This window comes from Pipistrellus hanaki (genome assembly GCF_964339955.1).
Source record: "Pipistrellus hanaki genome assembly, chromosome: 2".
NCBI classification, from domain to species: domain Eukaryota; kingdom Metazoa; phylum Chordata; class Mammalia; order Chiroptera; family Vespertilionidae; genus Pipistrellus; species Pipistrellus hanaki.
In genome coordinates this window covers 155,004,940-155,017,904 of record NC_140504.1, presented here as the reverse complement: position 1 = coordinate 155,017,904, position 12,965 = coordinate 155,004,940, and the positions used below count along the sequence as shown (strand labels likewise).

General features: G+C 43.9%; 1 protein-coding gene and 1 long non-coding RNA gene across 2 annotated transcripts in view; both read right to left on the bottom strand.

Annotated features, from left to right (window-relative positions):
- Positions 1-3,958: 3,958 nt before the first annotated feature.
- LOC311616978 lies at positions 3,959-6,420 on the bottom strand. Its single transcript, XR_014794030.1, has 2 exons — positions 6,011-6,420; positions 3,959-5,963 (listed from the first exon to the last, which is right to left on the bottom strand). It is a non-coding gene; the product is annotated as an uncharacterized lncRNA (long non-coding RNA).
- Positions 6,421-7,077: 657 nt separating this feature from the next.
- SLC35D1 (solute carrier family 35 member D1) overlaps positions 7,078-12,965 on the bottom strand; it is a 47,774-nt gene continuing 41,886 nt past the window's right edge. Inside the window, exon 12 of the mRNA XM_084872992.1 lies at positions 7,078-10,025. Coding sequence (XP_084729118.1) covers positions 9,917-10,025 — 109 coding nt within the window. The 3' untranslated portion in view covers positions 7,078-9,916. The remainder of the gene's footprint in view (positions 10,026-12,965) is intronic.

Genomic DNA, 12,965 nt, shown 5'->3' with positions numbered 1-12,965 from the left:
AGAGGAGACTAGGCCTGTGGAGATAAAGCAGAGTGTGGTAGGGGCCACTTCAGACAAGTGGTTCCGGGAAGGCCCACGGAGAGGAAGCATGTGCTATAAGGTATCAAGGGGGAGGGTGGGTAGAGAAAAGAGATCAGCCAAAGAATTTGTTTATGCTTAACCCAGTGGCCGGCAAACCGCGGCTCGCGAGCCACATGCGGCTCTTTGGCCCCTTGAGTGTGGCTCTTCCACAAAATACCACGGCCTGGGCGAGTCTAGAAGAAGTGGTGTTAGAAGAAGTTTAAGTTTAAAAAATTTGGCTCTCAAAAGAAATTTCAATCATTGTACTGTTGATATTTGGCTCTGTTGTACTACTGATATTTGGTTCTTATTGAGTTTGCCGACCACTGGCTAAACCCATGGACACGGGCAATAGGTGGTAAAGGCCTGGGGCAGAGCAGGGGTGGGCTGGAAGAGGACAGTAAGGGTTAAAGGGGGACATATATAATACTTTCAACAATAAAGATTTTTTAAAAAGACATCAAGGAGGAATGAATTCCAGACCGAAGTAGATATAGTGGCCCTGGAATGCTAGGGGGTGGTCCCCTCCAATACCTTAGTTGAATCTTAGTGGTCCTTAAATCAGCTCAAATGCCATGTTTTCCAAGAAAATGTTTCCACTATCTTTCCCAGGCAGAATGATATTCTTCCTTCCATTCTTATGTATATCTCAGATAGTTTCATGAATCTGTCATTTATACATATTGTCCTCAAAACTATTCATTTAAAAACGTTACCTTAAGAAGAAGCAGATGTGAGAAGCACTCTTGATGATCTCCGACCTCATTCTCGTAATCACAGCGTGATTGGAATTCTTTTAAAGAAAGGTTTGGGAATCAAAGTGCAGATTTAAGTTTAATAGTTAGAACAGGCTGGAAAAATCCCTTCGCCTTGCTTAAGCCACCATTTGTGCAATGGTAAAGTACTGTAATGGGAAAAAGCATCACAAAAGCTCCATGAAAGCACATAGTAGGCCCTCAGTAAGCAATATCGCTTTTCTTTCTTGGAAAGCAAGCTGCTTTCCATCATTAACCTCCAATGGCAGCTGTTACCACAAGAGGGCACTATCTGCACAGCTGGGAGAGCATGGCTCCTTAGCCTCAGATTCCATCAGCTACCAGCTCACACCTAAGCTTGAAATCCATGGTGTGTGGACTCTGATTGTAGAATGGCACTGGACATGCATATAGTGGTGATGACCTTAGACCCATCAAGTCTGTTGTGAGCAGAGCAGGAGAAACAAGGACCTAGTATGGTGGTAAAAAGGTCTTTTGAGTCAGATTGATTAGGGTTTGAATATTGGTTCACCAACCACATTGGACTTGTCTCTTTCTGAGTTTCATCTGTGCAATGTGGTTGTGCCAGGCCTCCATCAGGCTGGGTCCTGGCCCAGTGAGCTCAGTCTGGCTGGCAGCTGGATGAGCGAATACAGGTGATGAGAGTGCAGGGAAGAAGTCTGGGAGGTACCTGACAACTGCTCACCTGCAGTGGATGCATAAACCAGCTCTTGGCTCTGCTCCTCTCAATGGTGCTTCTTCTCTGGAGTCCCCTGAGTGCAAAAGCCAAGCAAGACAAGAAGCCAGCAAAGAGCTAAGTGAAAGAAAGAAAGTAAAACTAGGAGCACTTTTAAAAGTTGTTTAAAACACATTCTTTACCCTAGCTGGTTTGGCTCATTGGATAGAGTGTCGGCCTGAGGACAGAAGGGTCCTGGGTTTGATTCTAGTCAAGGGCACATACCTCAATTGCAGGCTCAATCCCCAGCCCTGGTTGGGGCACATGCAGGAGGCAACCAGTCAATGTGTCTCTTACATCGATGTTTCTCTCTCTTGGTCTCTCCTCTCCCACTCTCTCTCTCAAAAAAAAAAAAAAAAAAAATCAATGGAAAGATATTTTTGGGTGAGGATTAACAATAACAAAAATAAAAACATGCTTTAAGGACCTCTTCAACAAAAGGTGTCAAGAAAACTGGATATTCACATGCAAATGAATGGAGGTGGACCCTTACATTATACCACATATAAAAACTAAAAATGGATCCACAACTTAAATGTAACACCTAAAATTATAAAACTCTTGGTAGAAGAAATAGGGGGAAAGCTTCATAACAATGGATTTGGCAATTAACTCTTAGATATGACACCAAAAGCATAGTCAATAAAATAGATAAATGGCGCAATATCAAAATTTATCATTGTGCATCAAAGGACACAATCAACAAGAGTGATAAAAAGGCAACCTACAGAATAGGAGAAAATATTTGCAAATAATCTATCTGATAAGGGGCTAAAACTTAATCTATAAGGAACTCTTACAACTCAACAACAACAAAAAATCCAATTTAAAAAAAATATAGACTCAAATAGACATTTCTCCAAAGAAAGCATATAAATGGACAACAAACGTAAGAAAAGATGCTCAACACCACTAATTAACAGGAAAATACAAATCAAAACCACAATGAGCGATCACCTCACACTCACTGAGATGGCTACTCTCAATAAAATGAGTGGTGGCAAGGATGTGGGGAAATTGAAACACTGTGCACTACTAGAGGGAATGTAAAATAGCACAGCCACATGGAAAGCAGTGTGGCAGTTCCTCAAAATATTAAAATAGAATTACCATTGGACCCAACAGTTCCAAAATAACTGAAAGCATATTTGCGTAGCCATTACCATGGATTTTGTGTGCCCTAATTCATATGCTAAATCCCTAATCCTGTCCTGGCCGGGTAGCTCAGTTGGTTATAGTGTCATCCAGATATTCTAAGGTTGCAGGCTCGATCCTCAGGGCACTTATGAGAATCAACCAATGAGTGCATAAATAAATGGAACAACAAATCCATGTTTCTCTCTCTCTCAAAAAAAAAAAAATCAATAAATTCTTTATATAAAAATAACCCTACTCCTCAATGTGATGGTATTTGGAGATGGGGCCTTTGGGGGGTAACTACGTAATGAGGGAGGAGCCCTTCTGATAGGATTAGTGCCCTAAGAAGAGGCAGAATACAGCTCGCTGCCTCTCTCTGCTCTCCACCACGTGAGGCTACGAGAAGACGGACATCTCCAAACCCGGATGTGTGCTCTCACCAGACCTCGATCTGCCGGCACCTTGGCCTTGCCCATCTCTCTAAAACTGTGAGAAATAAATGTTTGCTGGTTAAGGCACCCAGCCGGTGGTAATTCGATACAGCAGTCCAAACTTGTTACCGCAGTGAAGAGGTTCATTCGCCTGCAGGCGTCAAAGCCCAGCAGACAGGAACAGGAGTCTGCAGCCAAGAAGGTGAGGATTTCTAAAGGAGATGGCGCCAGGCCTGGAGACACAGATAGCTCATACTCAAATACTTGGCTCCCCGATAGCTTCCGCGGGGGCGGAGGATTACCCTGGGGAAAAGCCATTAATCATGGTGACTAAAGGAGGTAGGGTTGTGGTCTCTACTGATTGGTTGGTGCCAGGATGTGGGTAATTGATCACTGCGTTCAGTTCTCCTGTCAGCCATGGAGTTGCTCTATCCAACTTCACAAGGATTTGTTCTGTGGGGTCATTCCACTTTCCTATTCTGGAGCTAAAACACAACTGAGGCCAAGATATTTCTCTTGATTGAAAACCCTGTCTCAATAGTCAAGAGACCCAGGGGCATGTTCCTAAGACTACTGGATGTTGACCAGAACTTCACTGTCCTGAGGGCTTAATGATTAAGCAAGGGAGAAGGGGGGTGGGTGAGTCAGGGCAGGGTGCTAGGTGAGGCCAGTTTGAGTCAAAGGGAAAAAATCAGATAAAAGGAAATAAGGGTTCTGCGTGGTTACAAACGGACTAAGACACCCACGTCCAGCAGCAGCTTTCACAATCGCCAAGGTAGAAGCAACCCAAGCATCGATCAATGAATGAACAGATAAATAAAACGTTGCAGATTCATGTGTTCAGAAAAAAAAAAGTATTTATTTGACAACTTTACAAAAATATTTAGGCACATAATTTTCATGTTTATGTCACCTGGTTTTACATATCTCAATCCTCAGTACCTCTTAAAAACACTAAAATGGTCATTTGGTAAATAGAATCTATACTGAAAAAAATACTATAATAGGCCAACATTTGTAGGCAAAAATCAGTTGATCATCAGCACGGGGAAAGCAACATTATGAACAACAGAATGTCTAAAAACATTTCTGTGAGACCATAAATCTAACCAGTAGATTTATTTTAAAAGTATTTTCAAACAAGAAAGCTTAAAAAAAAAAAAAAAAAAAAAACACCCGACCATAGAGTATCTCCTCACACCATGAGGAAGCGGGGTCCTCACAGGAAGTACTAGCAGGAGGTTCAGGGAAGGTGCCAGAGGTTCGCCAACACCAACCACCTAGGAACCCGAACGCGGACGCAGACGCAGACGGAGCGTGTGGTCCAGAAGTTTCACTCGGAGAAGGGAAGGAGGAATAACGGGCATGCAAACAGCCACCTCAAAGAGACAAACTGGAAACGCTTTAACTGAATCACCCTTCTGATGTATATCTTCCTAGGGTAACGTAATTTTTGTTTCTTCAAATTTACTGTAAATATATAATTAATTTTGTCATTTAAAAAAAAAACAAAAAAAACAAGTGGAATCACCTGCATCACACAATGGCCACAATTATATCCGGTAGGAATTTGAAAAGACCTTGAAAAGACACTATTGTTTAAGCATTCCGGAAGCAAACAAAGTACAGGTCACATTTTGCAAGAAATACGCACACTGTCTAGGGCCTCTAGCATTCAAAGAACACAACGTAAGAAACTTGTTTTGCCTAAAGTCTCACCATACGATGACAGTAACAAAATCTGCCAATGTATCCTAGGCATTGTGCTGAGTAGTTTTGCATCCAACACCTCATTTCTTTTGAATATTATTATTAGGAGGGACTAATCATACGATGTATTTGGGGAAGCAAGAAAACACACAGTTAATGGAGGAGGGACTCAGGGTAGTCATGGAATTCTAATAGCCTGGCACATCTCAGAGCTAAAAGACTAGTATAAATCATAAAAGTCCTCTGAGAGTGAAAAAAAGCTTCAGCTTTATGGGTGGGCCATCCCCAATCACTGATACTGATAAATCACTGACTCCTTCAACTGCTTCTCTCAGTTAGGGTCTTGCCAAAGAATACAAGCAAGAAACATGTCCTAGTCACCTCAGTTTCCCCAGAGCTCTGCATTGTCTATTGCTTTGATAGGATTTCAATTTTACTTGTTTATGACAAAATTAAAGTTGTTTTAAGAGTAAAGCTGCTTTGCCCTAGCTCAGTGGTCGGCAAACTGCGGCTCACGAGCTGTGGTTTGCCACTCTGTTGACTAATGAGTTTGCCAACCACTGGGATAGGGGTTTAATCACAAAGAACAACAGCCTGTAATTACTGGAATCAAGAGTCTAGGTCAGTGGTTGGCAAACTCATCAGTCAACAGAGCGGCAAACCTCGGCTCGCAAGCCACATAGCTACAGTTTGCTGACCACTACCCTAACTGGTTTGGTTCAATGGATAGAGCGTCAGCCTGTGGACTAAAGGGTCCTGGGTTCGATTCCAGTCAAGGGCACATGCCTGAGTTGCAGGCTAGAATCCTAGTAGGGGGTGTGCAGGAGGCAGCCAATCAGGGATTCTCTCTCATCATTGATGTTTCTCTCTCTCTCCCCCTCTCCCTTCCTCTCCGGTCAATAAAAATGGTTTTTTTTTTTTTTTTTTTTTTTTTTTTTTTTTTAAGAGTAAAGCTGTTTTGATATAAAAGAGAAGTAAGATGTGTCATGATCATATTATCTCAGCTGTTGAGGAGCGTCCCTGGGGCCCTGGCAATAAAAAACACCCCAAGAGGAAGCAATTGGTGAAGGCCTACTTAGATGATACACAGCCTGCGTGTTTGTGCAGAGTTTATGAGGTCTATTAGAAAGTTCTCTCTGGGCAAAGAGACCCTTTGCTGATCTAAATAGCACTCCCGAGACCTCTGGGCACCAGCTCCCCATGGTAATGGAGACTCTGACCAGCAGTGACAAGAGCCTGGAGCAGCCTCTCAGAGGACTTCTTGCCGGCCTACCAGTGCCATCATTCCCCAGCAATCTGCCCTAGCAACCAGAGATCCGTTTTGTGCTGGCAGCTGGAAGGCACCCTGTTGATGAAGCTGTCTCTCCCAAGAACCCACCTTACAGAAAAGACACACCTCAGCTAGATTTGGGCTTTATTTCACTCGCCTTCCCTTGCCTGGAACAATAGTGCAACTAATCTATCATTGCTTCAGATCATGTTGTTTTGTTATGGGCTTAGGAAATTTTTATAATTCCCACAGTGAACATGTGTGAAATAAAATACTGGCAAACCAATCTTAGTCTCTGAGCATAATGTTGCCACCCAAAACAAAACACTGAGCATAACGACTGGCATAAAACAGATGCGCAGTGCCCTAACCGGTTTGGCTCAGTGGATAGAGCGTCGGCCTGCAAACTAAAGGGCCCCAGGTTCAGTTCTGGTCAAGGGCATGTATGTTGGTTGTGGGCACATCCCCAGTAGTGGGTGTGCAGGAGGCAGCTGAATGTTATTTCTCTCTCATCAATGTATCTAACTCTCTAACCTTCTCTCTTTCTCTCTGTAAAAAAAATCAATAAAATATATATATTTAAAAATAGATGCACAGTAAATCTTTGCTCACTGACTAAGGCCATGATATCAAAGGAAAGGCAGGCCTAAATTCCTAGATACTACTCCAAACCAGTCAAATGTGTGAAATCCTCTATTCTTTCCATGAAGATCAGATATCAGCTTTACTGACCTGAACGTTCCATGGTTTTCTGACACAATAGGACTACTGAAAACTTTTCACCTACACGCAAGATGGATTCTACAAATGACTGACTCATAAAGTCGACAGCCATATGAGGTGATTAAAAATCACCGGACATGTTATGTTGGTAATGTGTAGCCTCATCCTCCAATGTTATTCGAATCAAATCTGGCACTGATAAAAGCAAACTGGCCAAAGAGGACTTTACTGTCATTAACTCAAAAAGACAAGCTAGTAGTCAGAGATTTTTGCTTTAAAAGAATTCTCTCCACAGCTGTCTCACAGAGCACATTACAGACTAAACTCAACACTGCCGCTTTTTCCTCCCAGGAGGTAGTTAACAGGTCAGAGAACGTTCGATCTTGCAAAATATCAACCTCAGGATACACTCCAGACAGCCAGTGATGCCATAGCACTAGGTAAGTCGCTAGCGTACTGCTGTAACCGAGGGGCACATAATGGAAGCAAACTCCAAAAATGGCTGGCCAGTTCTGTCCTTGCTCAGACAGAGCTCTCAAATAGATCCCAACTTCCCCAGGCTGCCTCCTCTTACCCTGAAATGTGGATGGCAGTTGAAGGGGGCATCCAGAAATCAGAGCAGGTACAGGACAGGATCTATAAATTGTCCTACAGGTCAGTCAGTTCGGCATAGGGTAGGGGCCCTGAGACCATGTGCATTTAGCAAAGCTGTAACTTATACATGATTTTCCCATATTAACCTGGAGAGATGGAGGAACTTCAAGGGAACCTGACCCCAAGAGGAAACTCAAGTCCTGGTGGGGTTCTAGTTAACACCTCTAAACACATCCAAAGGCCTTTCATGATGAGAAATTCTGCAACACAAACTATTTCTAATGTCCAAGTTCTTTCTTTCATATGGCTAGTAGGAAAAGGAACAGAGCTGCTAAAATTAGGTCTCACAATGCCTTTCCACTGTGCCCAGGCAAACCCAGGCAGTGACAGGCAGTGGTCACAGCCAGAGGATCAGCTGGGGCCAGCCTGGGAGTTAGAAGAGAGCTCTGGCATATAGAGGGATCCGTCATTCTCCCTGATGTGCAAAGCCTATTCCTCTCTGGCTAAAATTCAATCGACTGCTTGCCTCAAGCTAATCCAGCTAGCACCCCCTTTTCCTTACTCCTTCTTATAGGACAGGTAATTTATGGCAGCATGGTACAATGGAAAAAACATACGTTTAGACTAATTAGCAAATCACCTACTTCTATTAAGTCTTGTTTTCTCATTGGTAAAACAGGGACAGTAAGAACCATCTTACAGAAGATAATGTCCTATGCTCCCACAGAATTTCCTCAGATCAGCTGATTTGGGGGGGGGGGAGGGAGGAGGAGTGAGCCTTAGGAACTCTTACATGGAGCTTATAACTTGGAAGTTGGCTGTGAGGCTAATTCTGGGGACCCGGCACCACTGGCCAGGCTTTAATAAAGACAAAGCAAAATAAGGGAAAAGCATAAATATGACCTCCATCAAAAATATCAACAGATCAAAACATTCCAGGGGCCATGCCGAGACACCAAATTATTCATTGTTTAGATCAGAGGAGCCCAGTGGATCCACACCCGATGAACTAAAGGTAGTGTGTGCACCAGGCACCCGGCCTCCTGCATACTCACTGCACAACTGACTGAGCAAACACTCATCCCCGAAGTCAGCGGTTGTGTCTGAACCAAGTCACAGGGCTGTGTTGAATTGAACACCCCGGCCCATCCAAAGAGGCAATTCAATGTCATTCTCCCAGAATGCAGCACTGGGCTTGAGAGAAGCTGGTGTCCTCAGTACGTCAGCGGAAGGACATGGATGGCAGAATGTAGGTGGGAGTGGCCACCGGAGAGAGGTGTGCTCATGCCATCAGGAGCAAGAAGGTGACAGCTCTCACACCAACCAGACCTCAACCACACACACACACACACACCCCTAACCAGCCTTTCCCCTCAAGCCAATCCATTCAGGAATATAAGACCCAGGCATGTTGATTTAAAGAGGGGTAAGAAGAGTAGCAGCTAAACCCAGAGAAGGGAGGCAGGGGGAAGTACACAGGGGTCACCTGGCCTGCCTGCCTGCCATGCTCACTCAGGGAAGGGCCTCGCTGCATGGTTCACAAGATGCAGTTCTTCACGCGTATCTGACCTCACAAGCTGTGGGCTGGGTGGGACGGGTGCTCCCAACCCCACCCCACCCGTAGACTTGCAGTGTCAGAGAACTGGATGAAGTTCTACGACTTGCTCTCAGTCACATGTGCCGAATGGATGGATCAAGCTAAGTTCTCCTGTCTAACCTCACTCAGTCACTACGGCCGAGGCGAGATCATTCAACGACTTCCAGAAAACTTCTCTGTGTCCCCAGCACTTAGGGATAAGGCCTGGCACATGTTACACACTCACCACATGTTAGGTGAATGAACGAAGCAGACAGATAAGTGCTTCCTGCAGCACTTCATTACCCCCCTCCCACACAACCCAGAGGCAACAGCAAGTTTTCAAGGAATGCACTCTGCTCATCCCAGGACTTCCCAGGAAAGCCCACATGCAAAGCAATATACCTCACAGCCCCACCTATTTTTTTTAGAGCCAAAGTTGTAGCCTTTGGCAAATGCGACGATGATATCCTTAGGAAGAAAATGCAATCGTTAAGAAATGTAATGCAGAGAAGAGACACTGCCCGTACTCCACTGCATCAGACGCAGCGGCGACGTGAACAAGGAGGCTCCGGTCGGAGCACGTTATAGATGCAGCTCTCAGGGATACCTGGGTATTAAAATATGGAATGCAACAGTTTCCAAACACGGGTGGTTCACTGTCGGCACAGAAGAAAAATAAATTAAAAAGTCCGGTGCATTTTCCAGTCTGATATAAATTAATTCAAATGGCACAATTAAAATAGAGTCCATTTTAAGTTTCTCTCATAAAATGTTAAAAGGCAGCAATCAATCCTCAGATTGTGTAAGTGCAAAGGAATGATATTTTCTCCATAATCGAGACACCTCCGAGTCTGTGTGAGAATTGCCAGGGTTCCAAGCGGACCAAAGTCTCAGGCCTACGTCGCTGAAGCCATCCTCTGGTCATACCGCTCCTTTCCCCTTGATGTCCAGCTTGCTACTGGCCTCCGACTGTTTGCTCAGCTGCTCTTCAGAGAAAGTGATGTAGGAATACACCAGGCTCCCAGCAATACTGCAAAAAAATAGAAAACCACCATCAGGGAGTGAGGAAGGGACGGCAAATGCAAGGGAGACGGGGGTGAGGGCGGAGTCACCTGTATAAATCAACGGCCCATAAAATGAAAACATGCAGCATTTTCACCTACCGAACTAGAGGCCCTCACTTGCCCTGGTATTATCCACTGCTGTTGACACTCTGGGAAGATGAATGTTTGCACAGACTTGTCAACAGGACTATCAATTTTATACAAGCTTTTTGGGAAGACAATTTGTTGAAATCAAAAGCTTTTAAAATTATGCGCATCCTTTGACCTAGCCATCTATTTCATTGATGAATTGTGCACATCTCCTTAGACTTACCAACAAAGTATTTATCACATCATTTATCACAGCAGAAAATTAAAGGGTAAATGTCCCACAGTGAGGAATTATGTAAATTCATACATAGAATACCATGCATCCATTAAAATGATGTAAAATAAAAACAGGCAATGACATCTTAAGTGAAATAAATCTCACAAAACTTTAATTATTATCTAATCCCATTTCATTTAAATGAACAAGAGTATGTATATTGATATGTACCAAAATCAAGGCTGGAAGGAACACAAGAATATTAACAATGGTTACGCCTGGATGGTGAGGTTATAGGTGACTTCGTTATTCATATTTTTTGCATTTCTAAAGATAATCATTCCAGGCAAATGTTATTTTTAATAAAAATCATTGCAATGAATACGTAAGCATGCGGATGCTGGGAGATTCAGAGCTTGTTTTCCTCTCACTAGAATCACATCCGCAGTGGAAAACCCACTGTCTGAGCTCTCAGCCTCTGGTGCCCTTCACTTGTCCACCACGCCTCCTACCAGGAGGGTTCACTCTTTTGGGACAGGGATTGCTCTTATCTGTTCTCTGTGGGGACCTCAACCCCACTTGCGACGCACAGCTTCCTGCCTGATTCGCTGAACTGAGAGTCAGTGGAGGAGCTCAGAGACGGCCCTGGCCTGCTGGGCCTGCTCTCCCGCTGAGCCTGCCCCCATGGCTCCCCTGGGTCTCACACTGGCAGGCTGGCCTGGGCTCTGCTTTCAGACGTCCTTGCCCTAGGTTTGACCCCAATCTTCTGCTTGACCACTTGGCTCATAAACGTGCTGCATTTATTTGAAATTAGTCCCTTTTTCCCCTGGGGTTTGGTAGAGGTGCCTCGTCCCCGCAGTAAGGATGACCAGGCACTTCACAGCACTTAGTAATCAAATGGTGGCCCTCTATTCAACTCTATTACATGTCACGTTACTTTATACACATCTGCTGTTGCAATATTCCTGCAAGGTACAATCCCTCTGCAGGTGAGAAAAAAATCCAGAGGCAAAAGAGAACTCGCTCAGGGCCACAAAGCATCCCAATGATGGACCAGAGTAGAACCCCGTCAGTGCAATGTTTCCACTGGATGTGGCAGGTGCCTGTTGTTATTTTGTTCCCATCAGCCTATAAATTTCCCAAGGCCACCCTCTCAGCTCCACAGAGTCCCTGGCGCTTTGTGGCAGCTCAGTAAATAACTGCTGAACGATGTCCGTATGGCCCTGTGCACAGAAAGGAACCTCGTGAGCCCAATCTTCTCACCTGATAACTTTACTCCACATATTCTTCTTTTTTTAATTTTATCTCACTTCTGGAAAATTTTTAATTTTCTAGTGCACCAAGTAGATAATTTTGCCTGGCTGCTGGAGCTAGGACCAACGGAGATGGTTTGCTATGTAGCTTTTGGACTAAGGCTAAATATTCTTGAGGTTCACTGTACATCTACATGGTAGTCAATTTCCACCAACCCCACTCCATGCCCCAACACACTGGAAGGACTGCTCCTTCTTTCTGTCATCCTATTCTCCTCTAGATTCCCACTCGCATGACAACCTATTTTTCCTGTCAGGATTATCTTTGACGCTCCTGTTATGCCAGCTTTACCTGGATAGGAATAATGAAGCAATGCAGGCTAGAAGACAAGGACCTTATTCCAGGCTTAGTCCTTCTGGAGACCCAGGACCCTATGCTGTCAGTGCAGTTAGTGTAATGAAAAATCAATGACTGTGGAGATAGGCCTTGGTTCAATCTGGAATACAGTGGTGCCTCACACAACGAACTTAATTCGTTCCAGGAGCAAGTTTGTTATGCGAAAAGTTCGTTATGTGAAACGCGTTTTCCCATAACAATACATGTTAAAAAAAAATAATTCGTTCTGTAGCATAAAATATGCTAAGATGACATAAAAAAAGATAAATTTTTTGTTATTTTTATTTAGATACGTCTAAAAACATAATTTTTTTAGAAGCCATGATATAAAAAAAATATTGAGTTTAACTTAAAAGGACGACTGCTGTGATACGTGCGTGATTTAATTCGTAATGAAGAACGATTGCCGCGATACGTGCTTAAGTTAAGCGCAGTGACTAACGACTGCCTGCAGTGCCTGCGCGGAAGGATGCAATACATCGGGATCGGGATCGTGGAAGCTCGGGCGACTTCGTTGTGTGAAACGAAGTTCGTTGTATGAATCATGAAATGAAGTTCGTTGTGTGCAGCGTTCGCTGTGCGAGGCGTTCTTTATGCGAGGCACCACTTGTATACTGCTACCTCTGTGTCCCTAGGTAAATTTGTTAAGATATCTAAGATTCTATTTTCTGTATTAATCAAATAAGAATAATACTACCATCCAGCCAGCATGTGTCAGTGGTTGAACATCAACCTATGAACCAGGAGGTCAAGGTTCAATTCCCAGTTAGGGCACATGCTTGGGTTGTGGGCTCGATCCTCAGTGTGAGGCATGCAGGAGGCAGCCGATCAATTCTCATCATTGATGTTTCTTTCTCTCTCTCTACCTCTCCTTACCTCTCTGAAATCAATAAAAATATATATTAAAAAAAAAAAAAAGAATAATACTATCTATCTAGGCTGGTTTGAG